The sequence below is a fragment of the Peromyscus maniculatus genome, chromosome 11 (genome assembly GCF_049852395.1).
Source record: "Peromyscus maniculatus bairdii isolate BWxNUB_F1_BW_parent chromosome 11, HU_Pman_BW_mat_3.1, whole genome shotgun sequence".
Lineage (NCBI taxonomy): Eukaryota > Metazoa > Chordata > Mammalia > Rodentia > Cricetidae > Peromyscus > Peromyscus maniculatus.
This window is the reverse complement of record NC_134862.1, coordinates 74,587,232-74,609,939: the sequence shown is the minus strand read 5'-3', so window position 1 is coordinate 74,609,939 and position 22,708 is coordinate 74,587,232. Positions and strand designations below refer to the sequence as shown.

Genomic DNA, 22,708 nt, shown 5'->3' with positions numbered 1-22,708 from the left:
TATTAAAATTACACTCTTTGTTCTGACAAGATCACTAATATATATACATATATGCACATGTATACGTTTACACACATACTAAACAAGCATTCATATTCATGCTTATTTATCATGTTGTTGTTTGGTTGTGTTGGTGCTTTGAGATGGTGTCCTGTACTCTGGCAATGTTCTTGCCTCAGCCTCCTGAGAGCTGGGATTACAGGAATCGTCTTCTATTATAAAATGTGTATAAAAAAAGACTTACATAAGAGTACTTATGGCAATATTGTCTGTAAGAACATGGAAATAACCCAAATCCTATATACCAGGAAAAATGAATGATGCATTTTATAGAATGGCATGAAATATAATAACCAAAAATTATTTCTAGAAACAGCCAACCACATGTATACATGTCATAACACACTGTTGAGTAGAAGACTGCCAGAGTATAGGACGCCATCTCAAACCACCACCAAACACAAAGAAAAACAAGCATGCATATGCATTGTCTAATATGTGTGAATGTATACATATGTGTGCATACATGTAGACATACGAGTGATATTGTCAGAACAAAGAGTATGCTGGGGAAAAGCCAAAGGTACACATAGGTATTTTCATGTGTGTACATGTTGTGTTTTTGTGCCCACATGCCAGGCAAGAACTAGGTATAGGGATGCAGAATTCAACTTCTCACTATTTCGCCCACGCCCCTCATCGCCCTACCAGCTGACCCTACAAGTATGAGCTCCTCAGTAGTGCCGAAGTCCCCTGACCAGTGACCGGGGTGTCAGGAGATGCTGTCCTCAACCTTTAAGCCAGGCTTTCTTCCCAGGGTCTTGTGAACCTTTTCCCTGACCGTCCTGTGCTCTTCTCCTGCAGGCCCTTCCTGGGGAGTTGGTGCTTTATTTTTCTTTTGTTTTTTTCAAAGGGGGAGGGAGGAGAATCAGATTCTGTCCCAGTGGAGGGAAAGGTGCTGTCCGAGGAGGGGAGAAACAGGGAAGGCAGAGGGGTGTCCTCAGTAAGGCAGGGTGGTTAGACCATAAGCATGCGGGGGAGGGGGGGTCAAGATTAAAGAAAAAAAAAAGAGGCAGAAGGGCCAGAGGCTGAATAAGACTCTTAGTGGGTCACCATAAAGGTGGAGAGCCAGCCACAGAGGTGCTGTGGGATGGTCTGTATGTCAAATTGCTCTGATTGGTCAGTAAATAAAACACTGATTGGCCAGTGGCCAGGCAGGAAGTAGGTGGGACAAGGAGAGAGGAGAATTCTGGGAAGCAGAAGGCTGAGGCAGAGAGACACTGCCAGCCACCGCCATGACCAGCAGCATGTGAAGACGCCGGTAAGCCACCAGCCACGTGGCAAGGTATAGATTTATGGAAATGGATTAATTTAAGATATAAGAACAGTTAGCAAGAAGCCTGCCACGGCCATACAGTTTGTATGCAATATAAGTCTCTGTGTTTACTTGGTTGGGTCTGAGCGGCTGTGGGACTGGCGGGTGACAAAGATTTGTCCTGACTGTGGGCAAGGCAGGAAAACTCTAGCTACACAGAGGTGGTTCCTGGGAGTGGAAAGTGCAGACACAGTGCCTCCCCACTTCCCTCCTCTACCCCTGCTCCAGCTCTGTTCTTTTCTTCTCCCCCTTTCCCACAACAGAAGCCCTGGCCATGTTGGCATGTCCCGCATCTCTTGCATGTCCAATCCTCTCCTCCCTCCTTTTGCACGGGCACTATTAAATCATTTTTTAAAAGTATGGTTCCATGAGCATAAATTAAGAGATGAGGCCTTTGTATGTTGCCCAGGGTGGCCCTAAACTCCTGGGATCAAGAGATGCTCCTACCTCAGCCTCCTGAATAGTGGGGCAGTCATCAGGCTGGATTTAAGTTACTTGTTTATTTAGACAAGGTCTCACTATGCAGCCCTCGCTGACCTGGAGTTCTTACATAAACCAGGCTGACCATAAACTCACAGGGATCTATTTGTCTCTGCCTCTTGAGTACAGGAATTCAAGCTGCATGTCCCCATGCCCAGCTTTATGTAAGTTTTTAGATAAGCAAAAAATAAGCCAGAATGTTAGAAGCTCTGGGACAGGGAGAGGTGGGGAGGGAGGAAGCAGGAAGGCAGTGAAGATTCCTAACACATTGCTATTTCCCTTTTTCTTTTGTATGAGTATATATGTGCACATGGGCAGTGTGTAGATGTACAGGCCTGGGCTCATGTGTGCTCACGGACATGGAGGCCAGAGGTTGACAGCAGGCATCTTTTATTATCACTCTCTAACTTTTCTCCAAGACAGAATCTCTTACTGAACCCAGGGCTCACCTACTGGCTAGATTCTCCAGCCAGTGAGTGCCAGGGATCCATCTGTCTCCACCCCATCAGCTCTAGGGTTACAGAAGCAGGCAACCATGCCCAACTTTTTAGGTGGGTTCTGGGGATTTGAACTCAGGTCCTCATGTTTCCATAGCAGATACTTTAACCGTTGTGCCATGTCCCTGACTTTACTTTTTCTATTTCTTGACCTGGGTGATAAGTATATCTTCATTTTGTCATAATTCATCAGGATGCATGCTTCTCATCGGCTCCCTTTTCTATATGTCTTGTTAGAGTTCAGTAAAGAAGTTCTAAGAATGGAGAGCTTGTACAACATACATGAGGCCCTGGATTAGTCTCTAGTTACCCCTCCCCCTCAAAAAAGAAAGTTTCACATCAAGGCTCACTACCTACCTAGCAAAGGGTAACCCTCAGATCTGTTGCAGATGAGACATGCCATACCAAACATACTAAAGAGAAAAAGAAAAAGAGAGAAAAGAGTTAGATTCAAAACAGAAACACTGAGAACAGAAGTGACTAGTTCTTCAGCCTTTCTGTTGGTCTCCCTGGTTGCAAATACCCAGAGGGGAAAAGAGGAAGTCTATGTGTAACGGGCTCCAAACAGCTTCTGTACCAGCTACTACCGCAGGACCGGGTACACTAGTCCGCACATGACTCTTACACCTGCATTGGCAGCCGAGAGCCCTTGGGTGGGGGATAATGGAGCCCAACAGTCTTGGGTGTGCTGCAGAGTCTCACATCCTGGTGAGATTCTGTGAACTGTTCAGTCACAGCTTGACTTTGCTGAGCACATGCTACATGTCTAACACAGTTCTAGGTACTTTAGGACAGTCTTTTTTTTTTTTTTAAACCAGTATCTTTAATTCTGACAAAAACACATTATTAAGAAGGATGTATGACTCCTGTGTTGGGGCTGCAGCCCAGTGGGAGAACATTCGCCCAACACACATGACGTTTCAGGTTCAATTCCCAGTACTGCCAGAAATAACCCACAACAACGAATTAAACCAAAAGCAGAGGGAAAGTACTGCTCTAATGTCCATTTCACAAATGAGTAAACTGAGGAGCAGAGTTATTTTGTCCAACTTCCCATAGCTAGTGGTGATAGTGTCTGAACACAGGCCAGGGTGCATGTGCATTTTCACGTGTATTTTACTTTGGATCAGTCCCTTACCTGTTCTGCCTTGTTACTGTGTCATATTCTCTGGTGGTACCGATCAGACTCTCCCATGCAATATACAGCTAACTTATACAGTAAAAATTTCAGGTCAGGAACCCAGCCCTATTCACAGCTATATCTATATCTCTACACTTTTTTTTTTCCTGGAGAGATAGTACAGAAAAATCATGGAGTGTGCAGGCTTTGGCACTTGTGTGGTAGTTGACTGTATGTAGTGACCTACTTCCATACCCCTACCTGTACCTGCACCCTTTGTGGTCTAGCATGGTACTGACTTCCTGCTCTGGCTTTACTTGTGAATGCTCTGGCCAATCAGATGTCAGCAAACATGAGCACGAGAAGGAGGCTCGGGCATGAGCCAAGTGCCTCTTGTTCTCCACCTATGACTGCGACAACATGCCTGATGGAGGATGAGGCCCATAGAACCAAATTGCTCTAGTTCTATAAGCCCAGCTGCCCTCACTGTCTCTGCTGATGCCACTTTGGATCAACTAAAACACCTGCTCAACCCCAGGCATGTGAATAAGCAGTGAGATCAGCCCAATTGAGACAATCTCAATAGCGTTCCATATTTTCCTGGGGAAAAAAAAGACCCAGCCTGTTAATTGCATTGGGGATGTAGGTCAGGCCTAGCATGAACAAGGCCCCAATATTACAAAAAGAAATGCTTGCTGTTCTGTACCACTGAGGTTTATGGTTGCCTGTGAAAGTGGGTTCCTCTGGCAGTTTGAAACTTGGCTCTCTGGCTTTACTAGAGAGAGATGACTATTGGTGAGTCATTTAATAGCACTTAAATTTACAAAATGGAGACAACTTTCTATATCATATAGTTAAACATAAGAATAAACAGTGTTTTTGAGACAGAATGCATATTTAATAAGTGCTCACTAAAAATGATCATTATCTGTTCGTTTAGTCAATCAACATCATATCATGACCTGTGAGCACTAAGCAGGGTGCTGAGCCCCAGAAATACAAAGTGAATAGAAAGAAATTTCTGAATGAACTGCAGCCTTAGTTGACTGATTAAGACTTAAATTCTAATTTGTTCTTGGAGTAACAGTCTCCATTTTCCATGTTGTTCATTCATGCACCACTTACTTATTCATCATTGTTTAAGGCCTCCTGTGTGTCAAACACTGGGATGTAAGAGTGACCAAAAGATAATCACTATCCAGCCTCACTGTGCTCACAGTGTGGTGAGTAAAAAGTGCAGCAAGTCAGTAATTGTGACATAGGAACTGGGCGTGTAATTTGGAAGTAGGGCAAGTGCTTAGCATGTGTGAGGCCCTGGGATCCATCTCTAGAACCAATCAGTGAAGAGTCTGTGAGATTGTGTAGACAGTCTACTAGAAGCTTTAGACAGAGGGGAAAAGGGTCCCTGGTCTAGTTAGGGGATGGAGAATTCCAGAGCCACCCTCACGGAGAGGAAAATTCCTGAGCTATATTTTAGAGATGGCTTGGGCAGAGTGGTGATAACACGCCATTGGACACTCCCACTAAGGGTGTGCAGGAAGGGATGAAGCTGAAAAAGCTCCCTTGTATGATACTGCAAGCAATTTGACTGTTAACATGAAGTGATGAGCACCTATTGGACAATTTTAAGCCCAAAGGGACATCCACACATCTACGCTGGGCTTTAGGAAAGACCCACAACCAGTATCTTACCCTTTTTAAACCCTCTGGACTCTGGGCACACAGTTAACATAATCAGTGGGTACCGAATGGTGACCAGGTCCATCTGGTACGTACTGAAATCACAGGACTTGGTTCTGTTTGCACAGCCGCTGAAGAATCCTCGCCCTCAGAGTCTCAGGCCTATGTGAAGAACGAGCTCTTCCATCTCGCTATGTTGGTAGGATGGAGAAAGAGGAGGGCAGGCTAGAGTCTGCACCCAGGTCTGGGAAGGTATAGATTTCAGCTTCGTGAAATGGTTCGGAATCTCAAATGGGGGACCAATCCTTTGCTATCAAATCTCCCCTTTCCTAGCAAATGCCCACACTCACACTTTCTCGTTAAGGCCCAAACACTGATACACTGGTCCAGCATCTGCAACACCTTTCATGACTTTCTTTGGAAGCTCTTTAAAAAAGTAGGCTGGTAGGTTGCTGCCATCGTAAGTGACAGAGTCGCAGGTCACGATGCCCGGGTAATACATCATCATCCTGGCAGCAATATTGACCTTCTGACCAATGACTATGACAGGAAGGAGCAAGTCAAAGGAGGAGAAAAAAAAACAAAAGCTGTTAAACTGCACGTGACCCGAGGAGACCCCCCAAAGGCTTTTTCCCTGTTTCTTCTGTCTGTCATGAATGACACATGAGTTTAGCCTTCAGCTGGCCAGTACCTATTTCAAACAATCTGCAACAGTTAGCTCAGCCAGTTGCAAAGTTTCTTACCTGCGAGACCAAGAGGATGGTCTGTTTCGGGATAGAAAGGCCTTAAATGTAACGAGGTGTTCGTAAGGACAGCCACAGGCCTGAGGGCTCTTGGCTAAGATGTAGCTTATCTTCTGTGATGAAGTGGACACGCATGTGTTGGTCTAGGTCAGTGGTTCTCACCCTTCCTGACGCTGCGACCCTTTAATACAGTTCCTTATGCTGTGCTGATCCCCAACCATACAATTATTATATTACTACTTCATAACTGTAATTTTGAAACTGTTATGAAACATAATGTAAATATCTAATATGTGACCCTGGGGGTCACAATCCACAGATTGAGAACCACTGATAAGCGGCCTGCTCCTTAAAATAGTGTATGTCTGCTAAAAGAAACATCATTTGGTAATTCTGTGTGTGTGTGTGTGTGTGTGTGTGCATGTGTGTGTTGTTCACTTGTTTTAAACAGAGTCTCTCTGTGTAATCTGGCTCATCTGGAGCTCACTGTGTAGACCAGGTGACCTGGAACTCAGAGATTCACCTGCCTCTGCCCCCCTAGCGCTGGGATTAAAGGCGTGCACCACCACATCTAGCCATGATTTTGTTTTGGAGAGGTGGTATCACTCTGTTGCTGGCCTTGAGCCTCTAGTGGCCCATTTCTGGTAGGTAGGCCATAGTCCCAAAGGTTCCACAGCTTTCCAAAACAGCATCACTAGCTGGAGAACAAGCGTTGGAGAACAGAGCCTGCGGGGACATTTCACATCCGAACCACAATGTCTCCCTCAAGCTGTTTTCCAAGGTATTTTGTAATGAGGACAAAACTATTTCTAACACACTGTTCCCTGTAATGGCATAACTTTCTCTGAGTCATCTCCCCTTCTCTATTTATCTCAAATGTCAGGAATGTCGATCCCTGTAGGCAATTGTCTCAGGATAGGGATCTAGCAGTAACCATTTCCTGAGAGACCAACGGACACACCACAGTGTGGCCAGTTCTGGCTTCATGTAGTTCTTGGCCCCTGGGTCTAGTTCCCTCTTCTGTATACTCCTGGATCTATCACCACCTTGAAGACAGGGTCAGATGCCAGCTCCCCTGTTCCTCCTGGTGTGGCCACACCGAATAAAGCCCTGTCTTGCTTTATGGCCCTTCACCTCTTTGATGATGAAATCATTCAGTGAGTAACCAGACCCGGCTATTGGGGCTTCTGGGGCCAGGCCTGCTGGGACTGGAGTTAATAGATGGTTGGGATCCACTAGGTGGGTGCTGGGAAAGGAACCCAGTTCCTCTGGAAAAGCAACAAGTGCTCAAAATGGCTGAGCCAATCCTCGAACCCCTGACTGACTTCAGACTTCTTATGCTCAGCCACGGCACCAGAAACACACACACGCTGCAGACCTGGCATTATCAGTGGGCAAAGCAACACGGCTTTGCTTCGCTTGGAAAGACTCAACTCTCTGAGGGCCGAGCCCCTATCTGACTCCCCGCCCTCCTCCGCCCCCCCCCCCACTTTCTTTTCTAAAGATCTCTCTCACAAAGCCTAATGTCACGGAGGTGTTGAAAGTAGATGAAACGAAGTCGGCTCTACACACCTGTGTACTCATGTCTCACAGTGTGTCCAACAATCCCACAGAAGACGATCCCACTGGCCACGCCGATGGAGACCGTCCTGACGCCGCCGCCGGAAGTTGTAGGAGAGAGGGAACAATGATGAGCATTTACAAAAAAGATGCTGAGCACAGAAAACATGGTAAGGCTGGGGAAGTGGGTTTGGGGGGACTGTGTTTTAACAGCTCTATTTTTTTTTACGTTCAGTTATACACAGCTGAGAGATGTGAAGGGAAAACGTGTGAGGCGCTGAACCAAGTTATCCATTTTTCCCTTCTCTCCAGCTTCCGGTAACCCCACCCGCTTCCTGTAAGACGGGATCGGGGTCGACACTCACCGGATTTTGTGGACCTGAGAACAGAAGTCAAATATATCCACAGCACTTTCCAAGGCGTGAGTGATTTCATCAGGTACCTTTTCCCCGGGGAAACCGAAGACACAGAGGAAGGAGCACCCCTGTAAGTGAGAGGCAGCAAGCACAGCTTTAGTCTGCCTCAGCTGATGCCATAACCAGGAAGTGTCGCAGCAATCTTCCCTGTCTGAATCAGGTTCATCCTGGTTTCTACCACATCTGTCCTACGCTTGGTAAACGGGGTAACTTCTAGGGTGCCATCGGAAGTGTAGCGCCTGCCTTTGTGAAGGACTTGCTCCAGAGATCGTCATTCCTGCTGAACTAATTCAGCTAATTCGTGTGCACTCGTGGTTCTCTTTCCTGTGGACCAGGCCTTGGACTTTGAAGCGGGACATTGAGCCCAAGAGGCACAGCAGAGTGGAGGAAAAGGCACCAGCTCGGGGACAGAACCCGTCAAGATGACTTAGGACATGCCCATCTTTAGTCTTAGCACTGGGAGGCAGAGGCAGACAGGTCTCTGTGAGTTCCAGAAAAGCCTGGCCTACACAGTGAGTTCCAGGACAGCCTAGAACACAGTGAGGTTCTGTCTTTTAAAAAAGCCCATAGGGGTGTGTGTGTGTGTGTGTGTGTGTGTGTGTGTGTGTGTGTGTGTGTGTGTGCGCGCGCTTATCTAGAGAGGTGACTTAGCCCTTACAGAGGACCTGGGTTCAGTTCTCAGCACCCACATAGTAGCTCTTATTCATCATCTCCAGTTCCAGTGGCTATGATGCTCTCTCTCTAACTTCTCTGGGCACCGTGTGAGCACGTGATGTACAGAGACCCATGCAGGAAAAATACTCATATACATAAAATAAAAATTAATTTTAAAATGTTTTAAAAAGACGGCTCAGCGAGCAAAGGCAGAGCAACATGGTGGAAGAAAAGTAACTCCTGGAAATTGTTCTCTGAACTCCACATGCAGACCTTGGCACACATATGCTCATACACACATGCTCATAAAATAAAATAAAATATGATTCAATTTTTTTTTTAAAGTGTAGCCAGGCATCATGGCATACACTTTTAGTCCTGGAACGCAGGAGGCAGAGGCAGGCAGATCTCTGGGTTCAAGGCCAGTCTGGTCTACATAGTGAGTTCCAGAAGGGTCAGAGTTGCACGGTGAGACCCAGTCTTAAAAAAGCAACAATAAAACAGAGTAATCACAGGCTTAAATTAGTTAGTGTAGGTAAAATGTTGAGAAGAGCGCCTGGCATGCTGGCCATGTACACGCTGTTAGGAAGTCTGGCATCCTAGATTAAATTCTGTTCTCTCCACCCGGCCAGTGTCCTTGGCCTTACGTGCTGACTTCACACTACTGCTAGGTTTCCCATCCTGTCTGTAGTTCATACTTACCTTATCAAACATGAAGACCTTATTAATCTGGCCTCGGAAGACCTTCAAGACAGAAGTGATATGCACACAGGCAGCTTGGATGGCCGAGCCTATGACTTCCGCTTTGTCTTGCTCTTTAAACATCAAGTTCACAAACACTATTGTCACGGGGCGGAGCTCAGATAAATAGCCCCGAAGCTGCTTGTCGTCAATCTGCAAGGCAGAGGGCAGCTTTCTGCAGTGTGTGTCCTGGCCAGGGGAGCCTTTCAACGCCACCCTAGGCCACACCCTAAGTCACTACTGGGAAGGAAGCCTTTTGAGACACTGAGGCAGCTGAAGCCTTCATACTGTGAGGCACAATCCAGAGCCAGCCCATGGGAACCCATTATCCAAATCTCTTCCATTGATCCCCAGTAAACACACCACGCATCAATGAAGATTTGCACAGTTGCTAATTTGGCCAGCTACTGCTTCAGTACCTAACAATCAAACACCTCATGCCAACATTCGACGTCACAGTAAGAATTATTATCACTTTTTGCTCTCTTACTCTTCCAGTTAGGTTGAAGATTATTATTCCAGGTCACTTAACCTTGTACTTTCTTATCCTGGTTCCTTCTGGAATGTTTTTAGATTCTACCCCACTATTTTCAGATAAAACTGCAAAACCCAGCATTAGTGGTCCCATTTTACAGACTGGATAGCAGATGCATGGAGAAGTAATCCAATTTTCCCAAGGTTATGTAGATAGAAAGTAGCAAATTAAAACCCAGCTGTGATGCCTGGCGGTGGCGCACGCCTTTAATCCCAGCACCTGGGGGGGCTGAGGCAGGCGGATCTCTGTGAGTTTGAGGCCAGCCTGGTCTACAGAGCGAGATCCAGGACAGGCACCAAAACTACACAGAGAAACTCTGTCTCGGGGAAAAACAACAACAACAACAAAAAAAAAACCAGCTCTGGATTCCAACATTTGTTGTAATACATGTTTCTTTGTGGTGGCATATTTTGTTTTATTGTTTTATTTAGGTTCCCTCTTCTCTACACTCCCACCCTGTGAGAGGCACATAGAGAAGAAAGTATTCCCCAAATCATGCCTGCCAGTCATCCACCTTGAATTTTGTTACACGAAGTACTTTGCAAATCAATGGCGGGGTCGGGGAGAGAGTCATTGTACTTCCTGTCCAAATAACACAAAGGTATCAGGCTCCACTGACGATGTGAAAGGCCATCTCAGAGTGGCAGAAATTGCTACAGGGAATGAAGCCGCCATGTTTTCTAACTGCCTAGGCTAGCCTCAGGACTGGGTTCATTTCATTGTATTCCTTCCATAAAAGACAATGTGACTTCTAACAAACCAGTGTAATGATTTTTTTCAAATACACCGACAAGTAATTTTTCATTTGTAAAAATTGTTTCACATGTTCTTACAGGACCGCAGCATCTCTGAGGAGCTATGTCTTTAAGTGCTAGGATAGGCTTTGGCAAAGTCCTCCAGGATTTGTCTTTCACCTTCTTTCGGCTCCCCACCCCCAGACATACCTCTTTGGCAGTATTCATTATTTCTACCTACAATTCCTCACGAACTCACAAGTCCATCTTATACTCCATTCCTGTGGGTGCCGACCTCAGCAGGAGCTAATGGGTTCTATCTGTTGAGGCAGCGGAGGTTGCAGGAAAGACTTTCTCTCGGACTATCACAGGCACTGGTCGTCGCCACCAGTGAGGTCCATTTAGGCACAACCCCCTGCGTTTGTAATTGAGAGCAGCTGCTCTTTTAAAGGACTATTAAAAACAGGACCAGAATTCCAGCAACTCAAAAAGATCACAAGTCAATAAAATGCCTTCCTCGACTGAAGACTGAGTTCAAAGCCACTCTGGGCAACTTAGTGATAGCCTGCCTCAAAAATAAAAAGAGTAACTATAGATTCTGTTTGTTAGACTGGGCATTGAAAATAGAGCCTTTAGCACACTAAGTAAATGTTCTACCATTCAACATAATTTTTTTTTTTTTTAAAAAAGAGGATCTTATTATATAACCCTGGAATTGGCCGTGTAGACCAGGCATCACAATCCATCTGTCTATCCCACCCAAATGCTGGATTAAAGGCATGCACCACCACACCTGACTGAATGTGCATGTGAAGGTACCCTCTCTCACATGCCAGGAGAGGTTGTTAAATTCCCTGGAGCTGGAGTTACAGGAGGTAGTGAGCTGCCTGATGTGGGTGCTGGGAACTGAATTTGGGTCCCCTGCAAGAGCAGTAAGTACTCTTAACCATTCACTCTTTTCTCCAGACCCTTTTTATTTTGGGGGGAAGGATCTCCAAATACTTAGGCTATACCTAAGAATTTGGCTTAGCCTTCTGAGAGGATGGGATGTTGGTGTTTATTGCTAGGCCCAGAATAAATGATTTCGTTTGATTGGTTGGTTAGTTTGGAGATCTGTAGCCCAGGCTGGCCTGAGCTTAATATGTACTCAAAGATGCCTTTTGATGCTCCCTGCCTCCACTTGCCAAGTGTGGGATTATAGGTGTGCACCACCATGACCCAAGCTTTTTTTTTTTTTTTGAGATGGTCTCACTCTGAAGCTCAGGCTTGCCTAGAACTCACTGTGATTTTCTTGCCTCAGCCTCCCAATTCCAGGATTACAGGTACAAGCAACTTACTTATGTTATGTTTCCAACAGCTCTGGTTTGCTCAGTTTTATATAAGGCAACACAGTCCAAGTAAGGCAGACAAGCATAGGGGAAAGCTTATTAACCCAGGACTCCACATGGTTTGGGCTATACAAACTTCTAATAATGCATTTGGCAGCCAGAGACCCTTACCTACACATGCACTCCAAATAATGCACCTAGCAACCAAGACCCCATGTGCATTGAGGTACATGAATACCATAGTGCTTTGAATTAGAATGACCCCTATAGGCTTATATATTTGGATACTTGGTTCCCAGTTGGTGAAACTGTTTGAGAAGGATTAGGAGGTGTGGCCTTGTTGGAGGAGGTGTGCCACTGGGAGTGGGTTTTGAGGATTCAAAAATCCATGCCAATCCCAGTGTGCTTTCTGCCTTCTGCTTGTAATTCGAAAGATGTGAACTCTGAACTACTGCCTCCTACTTCTCTCTGCCATCATAGATCTAACCCACTGAAACTGTAAGCCCAAACTCACTCTTTCTTCTATAAACTGCTTTGGTCACAGTGTTTTATCACAGCAATAGAAAAATCATTGTCTTAGAGTTTCTATTGCTGTGAAGAGACACCATGACCACAGCGACTCTTATGAAGGTAAGCATTTAAATGAAGTGGCAGCTTACCATTTCAGAAGTTTAGTCCATTATCATCATGGTAGGGAGCATGGTGGCTGGGAGCATGGTGGCGTGCTGGCAGACATGGTACTGGAGAAGTAGCTGAGAGTTCTATATCTTACACAGGCAACAGGAAGTGGTCTATTTCTTTGGGTGTGGCTTGAGCATATATGAGATCTCAAAGCTTCCACAATGACACACTTTTTCTGACAAGACCACACCTACTCCAACAAGGTCACACCTCCTAATAACTCCACATTCTTTGGTGGTCATTTTCTTTCAAACCACCACAGTAATTAAGATACACATCCAACTCTACCCCAAACAATGGAATAAGCTTTTTCTCCCCTTAAAAACTATCAGCTCAGACATATCCTAGTCTGTTGTACTCCAGTGATGTCAGAGGTCAGGGTAGGGGTGCTGCTCAGCCCAGACTGGATCCGGCCAACACTGGTTTGAAATGCATGCACAATAAGGCAAACTGTCACCTCTAAGTGAACCTTTAGGGAGAATCCACTATTTACCATCTTATGCCTATGCACAGATGGGCATACGTACAATTAAAATCAGAGGCGTTTTGAGAAGAGACTTGTGTAGTAACGGTGATATAGCAACCTGTCAATCAAAATAGAAAACTATCCATATTACATCCCTTAGCAATCACACTCCTCCTTTTGGACCCCATTGAAGGAAGCCCCAAGCAATGGCCAGAGCCCTTGAGGACTCTTTTACTTATGTGGCCTGCTGTTCTCATGCAGCATTGTTTTGATCTACACTTTCCCTTTATTCTGAAAAAAAAAAAATTCCCTGCTGCATTGCAAATCTGTGTGTGCTTATGTCCACAGTTTGAGAATGATGTCAAGAACCTGGAGACGCATGGCCAGCCCCTGACCACTGGTAACCCAAATTTCTTCTTGCTGCCACAATGAACTTAGGATAATGCCTCCTTTATCTGCGACCCTTCTCATCCTCCATACCTTTCTCTCCTCTTCCCCTTTCTCCTCTCTCTCCTCCCTCCCTTTCCTTTCTCACTCTTTGTGATTTTACAATGCTAGAGATGGGACCCAGAGCCTTCCACATGCTAGGGAAATGCTCTACCACTGAACCACACCCTACCCCCCCCCCCAATTTTTAATAATACCCTGATTTGGATAATACATTTTGAAGTCACCTGTACACGGAGAATGTGAAATGAAATTCCCAGAAAAGAAAAGCCAGTTAAAGATTCTGCAGGGGTGATTAACGAGTTGTCTAGAACTTCATGGTTGTAGAGAGCTGGACTGCTACAGATCCAGATCTTGTGCTGTCTTTAGACCCCTTAATAGCCATCCACTGCCTATCTCGAGTCTGGCCTAGCATCTTTTCAATTATCAAGTGAAACCCTTTGGAATGTATTAATTTAACAGATCCTGAAGCTCCTAGGCAACTCCAAAACTAAGAACAATATCAGAAAACATAAGACCTATGGCATTTTGCTATCATCCACCTACCTGATATTCCCACCAATAAACTTGAGAAGTTTCCCGATTTATGACTGTCTTTTGTGTTATGCCCACGAAAGACTTTCTGTGTTGGAACATATTATTTGGGACAACCTGAATCTTGGTAAGTTTTTGATCCCCAGTTATTGGGTATCCTCTGCTGCCAATGTAATAAGCCAATCAAGCTGAATTAATAAATCCAGATTTAATCTGAGCAGAGCAAAGCACCTCCCTGGTGGCTCTTGTGAAGACAGGGGAGAGAGGCCATGGCAGGTATGGCAGCTAGGTCTTAAGCAGCCTGTAGGCATGGTCTTGAGCATCCCCAGGGAGGGGCTGACTCTTGGCCACCAATCCTAGGGGCGGGGTCTGGGGGGAGAGAGAGGTGGGACTTTCACCTAATGATCCCAGATTCCTTGGGTGTATGGTGCCAGAAGGGCTTCCACCTAAAGAAATCTGTGTCCCAGGGCCATTGTCACTTCTCTTTGAGGTAGGACCTATGTGTTGAGCCAACAAAAATATTTTTTTTATTTAGGAACTTTTTTTTTTTTTTTTTTTTTTTTTTTTTTTTTTACCAGATTCTGTGTTTTGTTTACTATTTTGTCTTTCTTGCCGTTGAGATTCCTGACACCTCATTTGAACACACTGAATTATGAAAATACCTGCTTCAAAATGATTTCCATCACATACTTTTGTAGGGACAACTCGAGATCAGGATCAGACTCCAGCATGCAGGCGAGCCTTAGGAAGTCTAAGAGGGCGGAAGGAAAGGGAGGGCTCAGCAGTGCTGGAGATAGGAGTCTTCCTGTTCCCACTCCCTGGGGCATCAAGAGACCCCGGGGCATCGCCCATCAAAAAGGGCCAAGGCAAGCTGGGCAGCGGTGGCGCACGCCTTTAATCCCAGCACTAGGGATGCAGAGGCAGGCAGATCTCTGAGTTCTAGGCCATCCTGGTCTACAGAGTGAGTTCCAGGCCAGGACAGCCAGGTCCACACAGAGAAACCCTGTCTTGAAACATCTCCCCCACTACACACACACACACACACAAAATAAAAGGGCCAATGGAAATCCACTCCACAGAAGGGATTCTTATAGGTTGTGGACTTCTCTAAATTCAGTTGAATGTGACTCAGTACCAGGATGGAACTAGCTTTGTAACTTGGGACGATTCTTACTTGTGGATTTGACCTTGAATTTTGCACTGCAGGTTTCCTAGGTGCCTCACGGTAGTCACATGGAAGCTCGAAACAAATGGTTTGGGAAGAACAGAATAGAACAGACTGGAAACCAAGGACAGCACTCCGGCTTCCTCCACATTTAAGGAAGGGGAGGCAACTGGCAAGAGACGCTGAAGATGCCTGGTTTGCGGGACAGAAGCAAGACTAAAACAGATACTGCAGAGCCCCAGGAAAACAGAGAATGTAACATCCATGGAATGATTAATCCAAGTCAAGTGTGGCACTTTTGCGTCTAGCCCTAGCACAAGAGAAACTGAGGCAGGAAGATCGCTTGGGCCTGAGCCAGAAAGTTCAAGGTCAACCTGGGCCACATAACAAGAACCCATCTCAAAAAACAAAGCAAAGCTGAACTAAACAACAGCAACAATAGAAAGCCATACTGGTGTGGCGGCATACCGCTTCCCTTTCTCCAGACCAGCAATCTAAGGACCTAGCCATCTTCCTGCCCTGGCCACTGATTCCTGTTTACCCTTTCCAAACACCAGTAGGACAAAATTCAAAGCATTTTTGACTCCTGTTTGTCCTCAAACTTCTTTTAAGTTTCTATATATCCATTTGTGTTATATGTTTATCGGTTCTTGGATCCCTTCACTCATACAGTCACACATAATAAATGTGCCTTGCATATATATGCCTTGGAATGTGTGTTGGTAATTGAAGGTGGAGGCAGGAGGATCAGCAGGTCAAGATCATTCTTTGATAGATAGAGAGTTTGAGACCAGACTGGGCTACTCGAGACTGTATCAGAAAACAATAACAAAACCCACGGCATGTAGCTCAGCGCTCGTCCAGCACACACAAAGCTTTAGGCTTGATCCTTTACACATCTGCATGGGGAAATTAATCCAAAGCCAACCACCTAGGCAAGGCTGGGGCTGGGAGTATAGCTCAGGGATAAGGTAGAACACAGGGCCCTGAGTTTCAACCAAAGCACTGTAAAGAAATTAACTAAAACTTCCAAATAACAATATCCAAAGCCTGGCCACCTAGGGCCAACCACCTAGGATGAAGCCTAGGAAAAGATCACCAGACTCTAGTCAATGGTACAGCTAGCAGATTTGACACATTCTCAGACACGGGGGAGAAGGAAGAAACGGGATGTCGGGGAAATGAGACAAGTTTATCACAAGAAGTTTAGCACAGGAGGATTAAGAGTTCAAGGTCAGTTTAGGGTACATGATGAGACCCTGCCTCCCCTCAAAATAAATTTAAAAATTAAAAATAAACTTAAGCCGGTTGGTGGTGGCGCACGCCTTTAATCCCAGCACTCGGGAGGCAGAGGCAAGCGGATCTCTGTGAGTTCGAGGCCAGCTTGGGCTACCACGTGAGCTCCAGGAAAGGCGCAAAGCTACGCAGAGAAACCCTGTCTCGAAAAACCAAAAAAATAAAAAAAAAAAAATAAAATAAAAATAAACTTAAAACAGAAGCCAGAAGAATAGGTAAGCACTCACCCTGAGGCATGTGCAATGCTTATTTATTGATAAATGAAATGAAAGCATGCAAGAACAAATAAATATATGACATAAATAGATAGAGAGAAACTTGAGAGCTGTGTGAGGGTAAATTGAAGTCTAAGATGCTTTGCATTTTATCTTGTTAATGTTTGGAAGAAGATAGATGGCAATCAGTGCCCAGGAGAGGAAGATGACTAGGTGTTCAGAATTGCTGTTCTGGAGAATGGGAAGTCCATCTCATTTGTCAAGGTCAAGGGCCAGAGCTATGTTAAGAGTGCATCTACTTGTCACTGAACCACTGACATTGGCTTAAGTCCCTACTGACCACTACAGAGGCAAAGGGTCTATGCATGGAGGCTACTTACTTTTGTGGTCGCCGGAAGGATAATAATCCATGAAGGCCATACACTTGTTGAAAAACTCGTCAAAGTTAAAAGTCGGGGGTGGTTTTAAGAAGCTAACCTGGATAAAACAACAGTAAAATTCCAGTTATTCTGAGGGCTGTGTGGCCTTGGGAATATCATTTAGCAGAACAGTATGCTTTTGAATGTCTAGGACCCAACACACAGTGACATTTAAGGATGTTCAGTTTTCATTTTGTTTGAGACAGGGTCTCACCTCTGTGGCTCAGAAGGAATGATGTGCCATAAGCTGGCCCTTGAACTTCTGGTTATTCTTATGTCTTGGTTTCTCAGGTGCTAGAATTACAGGTATGAGCTACAAAGCCCCACTCAGTTATTGTTATCATTATCATTACTACTACTACTACTACCACCACCACCACTAATAATAATAATAATGGTGGTGGTAGTATTTTTCAGACAGGGGAATTCAGACAGGGGAATGTTTGAGACAGGATCTCACTATGTAGTCCTGGGTGACCTAGAATCCAGTACATAGACCACACTGGCCTGAAACTCACAAAGATCTGCTCATCTCTGCTTGCTGAGTGCTGGGATTAAAGGCAAGTGCCATCTTACCATGACCAGTAAGGCCACCTCACCAGGCCCAAACAGGGGATTGAACCCAGGGCCTTGCACTCCACCACTGTGCTACAACCATGTCCTGTTTACTTGTCTGGTATTGTTTGAGAGAAGGTCTCGCTCACTAGCTCAAGCTAGTCGCAGATTCGAAAGGCTAGGTTCTCCAATGCTAGGGCTGTGGGATGTGTCTCAGATCCCGGCCAGCGGTTGTAAACTGTAATTTGGAAAGGAGGCAGCTGCCAGTAGTGCAGGCCTGTAACCCCAGCTACTTGGGGAGCTGAGGCAGGAAGATCAAACATCTAAAGGTTTCTGGTGCTAAAAAGGACCTTTAAAGATAACCTGGTCTACTTAGTGAGACTCTGCCTCAAAAAGAAAACACAAAAAAATGCTGGGGCTGTAACTCAGTGAGACAGGGTGCTTGACTGGCATGTGTGTGGTTCTGTCCTTCAGTGCTACCCAAAAAAATTCTGTTGCCATTTTAAAGGCTTATGGGCATAGCTCACACTGAACATATGCTTAAGCCCCTAAGTCCTAGATTCAATGTTTAGCTCAAAAAGAAGAGAATGGAAGAAAGTTTAATTTTTTTCCAATTACTTTTTAAGACCTTAAGGGTCAGTAAATACACACAAAGGGCTGCTCTTCTATGTTTTCCCACCCCAAGGATCTTTCTTCTTCTCAGTCTCTTTCTGAACATTTTCATTCAACTAAAACCCGAGGAAACCATATGCCTTCTTTCTCCTCCTCTCCTCCCTCTCCTCTCCTTCCTCTACCTCTCCTTTTCTCTCTGCAGCATGATACAGAGTTGGAGATTATTATCCACTGAAGTGTGGGTATGAGGGAAAGAGAGGCACTTAAAGAAAAGACAGTACACACCCAAAATGGGAGTGCAGGCCTCCCAGGAGAGATTCTCACCCCATGTTTTTTTTCTTATAAGTCTTGAAAACAAAGAGTGTCAACGCTTAAAAAGGTCTCAGGAAAATGGGAACTCTGAGACCGGCATATCCTTGAGTCTCTGGTATTCCTGCCTCCCAAAATGCAGAAATGAAGTCCAAAAGTGTGAAGGCACCAGGCGAAAACAGATGGGGTTATCTCTGGCAAATGGCTGACAGTCCATCAGGCAGGGTTAGGAGGTCATTGGGTAGAGAAAATAAGCACTAGCCTTCCCGGGGTCCACATTGCAATCCCAGCAGCCAGGAGGTAGAGACGGGAGGATCAACCGTTTAAAGGCCACATTTAGCTATGTAATGACTTGGAGGTTAGCCTGGGCTACATGAGACCCTGTCTCAATGAACACAGACAAATGAGGATCAGACCTCACAACAACTCCCGGCTGCCCCTGGGTCACTCCATGGCTTCATTTACTCTAGAGGTGGGGCCATTTCCTTCTTGAGCTCAGCAGCCTTGGCTCCTCCCACGGGGCATGTCCTTAGGCTCAGCCAGACTGGGTGGAGCCAGCCTGCTGGCGCACATTGGCAGCAACCACACTCTCACCTTAACTGCCCTCTGATCCGGAATCCTCTCAATTTCAATCATGTTCCGGTCACAGAGCTGCCAGCAGTTTGGCGACAGAATAACGTCGTTCATCTGGGCCATGTTCTGCGCAAGGCGCACATCATCTACCGCCTGGCCAGTCACCAGAAAGTAGTTGCGAGTGTCATCCCCGAAGACCAACATGGTGATGTGGCCCGCAGCCAGTCCTGGAGAAGGCAAGCAATGGGTTTGCACAACAAGTTCTGGGTTATTTCCCAGAAGCACCGATCTTGGAAAAGTCAGAATCTTGCTGTGGACTACACAACCTCTAAGCAAAATCTCATTTTTTAAAATTTTACATAGAAATCAGAGAATGCTTCTTCCAGGTCCCAATCGTTCTAAATGTCTCTTCTATCAAAGCTAGAGAACATAACTCCCAATTTTCACCTTTTGGTGGCACTTTTTTTTTAAAGAGGGGATTGGGTTTCGAGACAGGGTTTCTCTGTGTAGCCATGGCTGTCCTGAAACTCATTTTGTTAGACCAGGCTGGCCTCAAACTCAGATTTACCTGCCTCTGCCTCTCAAGTACTGGAATTAAAGGCCTGCACCACCTGGCCTGGCTTGATGACACTTTTTAAAGGGTTCTATCACTCCCCAAAGTTATTTAACCTTTTCTTCAATTTACACTTAAGGCAACAGAAAACGATGTTGATAATTGAGGCCTCAACTGAAAACAAACCCTAGTTCTGTCTCATTTCAGGCCATAACTAAAGGCCAAAGAAAAAGAAATAGGTATTTGAAAGCCAGATGGCCCGCCCCAACAATGGCTTCTCTAATTGTTTTCTCTCTTTTTGAGATAGGATCTCACTATAGAGACCAGGTTGTCCTTGACCTCACTGAGATCTGTCTGCCTTCTGAGTGCTGGGATTAAAGGCATGCACTCCCGTACCTGGCCTCCTCTAATTGTTTTCAAGTTGAGAAATGAAGGTTTTTGTAACTGAATAATGGAACCTAGATGCTGTAAAGGATGGCATGCATATGAATAGATATAAATACGTATATGTATACACACACATACACTGTATATGCCAGAGTGCTCTTAAATTACTGTAATTAATGTAATCAAGTTTGTTTTCCATCTTTGCTCTTTGTGGTGATTCTGTTTGCGACTGTAGCTTCGGCTGGGCCTCGAACTTCCAGCAATCCTCCAGCCTCACCCTCCCAAGTGCTGAGATTATAGGAGCACACTCCACACCCAGCAGGCTGTGCTGACTTGCTGATGCTGATTCCCCTGGTGCGATCTATAGACGTTTTGTTTTTCCATATGACACACGCTTCTGACTAGCCTGGCTTACTAGAGGAAAAGACGAAAGATGGCAAAGCGTACCTCTCTGGGAGTCCCTCACAACGTGCAAGGGTCTGGGTTGCTATCTATATATATATATATATTTTTTTTTAGACAGGATTTCATGTAGCCCAGGCTAGCCTCCACTTCAATATGTAGCAGAGACTGACCTGGAACTCCTTATCCTTCTTCTTTTGTGCCCCCCCCCAAGTGCTGGGATGACAGACATGTGCCACCATGCCCCATCTGGGTTGTTTCCATTCTATTATACCACGCTAGTGTATTCTACCACCTTCTAGTATACCACATTAGCCTCTGAGTGAACTTGGAAAAAAATGTCCTGGGGTATTCACTGGAGAAGACTGCTCAGACATGGGTTTAAGCCAGTAGAAAGTTTTATTAGCTGGCCAGCACTGTGTGCTCCAGAACCCAGTGTAGCCCCGAGCCTTTCTCAGGGTAAGCTTTTAGGCACAAAAACCATGTTCTGGATTGACATACTTCAGTTAATAAGAACAGTTAGCCAGAAGCAGAACTACAGAAGCCAAAAAGCAAGGTTAGTACATTCAGAGACTTTTCCAGAACTCTATGGATGTTGATAGATTAGGCCTTTGCTTTAGTTTTGGCAGGTGGTGCTGTCTGTGTGCTGAGTTTTACAGCCTGCATGGCACTTCCATCATGGAGTCAGTTGTGCTAAGGTCTCAGGGCCTTCTAAGGTCTGGGACCCTGTTACAAAAAACACATTCAGTATTGTAATGGCTGAACTTTTAAAGGATATATTTGGGAAATTTTAAAATAAGCATAAAAAGATAAGTCATCTAAGACAACAGCTAATTAAAGAGAATCAATTGGATAACCTGTTATGGTGATGATCCTATTAGTTCTGACATTATTTCTTTTTAAATTTAGTGTGTGTGTGTGTGTGTGTGTGTGTGTGTGTGTGTGTGTGTGTGTGTGTAGAGAGAGAGAGAGGGAGAGGGAGAGGGAGAGGGGGAGGGAGAGAGAGAGAGAGAGAGAGAGAGAGAGAGAGAGAGAGAGAGATCTTGCCATGTACACAGAGGTCAGAGGACAACGTTGCAGAGTTTCTTCTCCCCCTTCTATGCACCGGCAAGAGTCCTGCTGCCCACCCAGCCATCTTGCTGGTCCCAACATTCAAGATTTCTAAGACTCTTCAGTTTTCGTTACCAATGGCACCATCCACAGCTCTAGCTGTTACTCATCATCCACACATCTCAGAATCTCAGACCTCATGGATACCATGTTCCCCAAATCCTGGTGCCATGATTAAATGAAAATCACACAATGCATGTAAAGTCTTTGTGAAATATGAAACTGCATGTGGTTGTATTAGAAGAATGTCCTCAACAAGCCCAGTAGAAACACTGAGCTCTGCTGCAGGTGTAACTTGTTAAGCTTTCCTTGTTTAGCATTCCTTTTTTACAAAGAGATTATTTTATTCAAGTGTTTTGCCTACATGTGTGTAAGTATACTGTGTGCATGCATGGTGCTGGTGGAGGTCAGAAGGGGGAATTAGATTCCCTGGAAATGGAGTTATACATGGCTGTGAGGTGCTATGTGGGTTTGGGAACTGGACCTGGGTCCTCTGCAAGAGTCTCCAATGCCCTTAACCGATGAACCACTTCTCCAGCATTGCTGAATTTATGTAATGACAAACTACTCTATCGTTCTTAATGCTGGACAAGCTTGACAAGCAGCAAGATATGACAGTGATATCAGTTCCTTTATTCATGCAAACCTTATGTGGCTCACATTGTCTGTAAACTGTATACACAGCTGAGGACAATCTCCTCACTGATACAAGATCTCATGTAATCCAGGATGGTCTTGAACTTGTTAAATAGTCAAGGATAACGTTGAACTTCTTGTCCTCCTGCTTCTACCACCTAAATGCTAGGATTAAAGGCATGTACCATCACACCTGGTTTGTGATACACCAAGAACAGAACTCAGGACGTTGTACATTGTACTCTTGCAACTGAACTACACCCCTGGTTATCTTACACTTCTCATCCTCCTGCCTCCACTTTCTGAGTGCTAAGAATATAAGCATTGCCAGTATATCTAGTTTATGTGGTTCGTGGGACCCAGGGCATCTTGCAGGCTAGGCAAACACTCTACTAATTGAGTTATCTCTCCAAGCCCAAAAGTATTCATAAAAGGTTCCCTATATAGCCTAGGGTGGCCTCAAACTGACAATCGTTTCCTGTATG

General features: G+C 45.1%; 1 protein-coding gene across 5 annotated transcripts in view; it reads right to left on the bottom strand.

Annotated features, from left to right (window-relative positions):
• Adcy10 (adenylate cyclase 10) overlaps positions 1–22,708 on the bottom strand; it is a 101,467-nt gene that overhangs the window by 52,131 nt on the left and 26,628 nt on the right. For 4 of the 5 annotated variants that reach the window (XM_076547897.1, XM_076547899.1, XM_076547900.1 and 1 more), the window contains exons 6-13: positions 19,157–19,362; positions 17,048–17,144; positions 14,654–14,742; positions 9,228–9,419; positions 7,821–7,939; positions 7,468–7,544; positions 5,503–5,692; positions 2,710–2,765 (exon numbers count right to left, since the gene is read on the bottom strand). In XM_076547897.1, the coding sequence (XP_076404012.1) occupies positions 2,710–2,765; positions 5,503–5,692; positions 7,468–7,544; positions 7,821–7,939; positions 9,228–9,419; positions 14,654–14,742; positions 17,048–17,144; positions 19,157–19,362 (1,026 nt within the window). Of the gene's footprint in view, positions 1–2,709; positions 2,766–5,248; positions 5,300–5,502; positions 5,693–7,467; positions 7,545–7,820; positions 7,940–9,227; positions 9,420–14,653; positions 14,743–17,047; positions 17,145–19,156; positions 19,363–22,708 lie in introns of those variants that run through there. The other variant, XM_042258495.2, reaches the window with a different exon arrangement.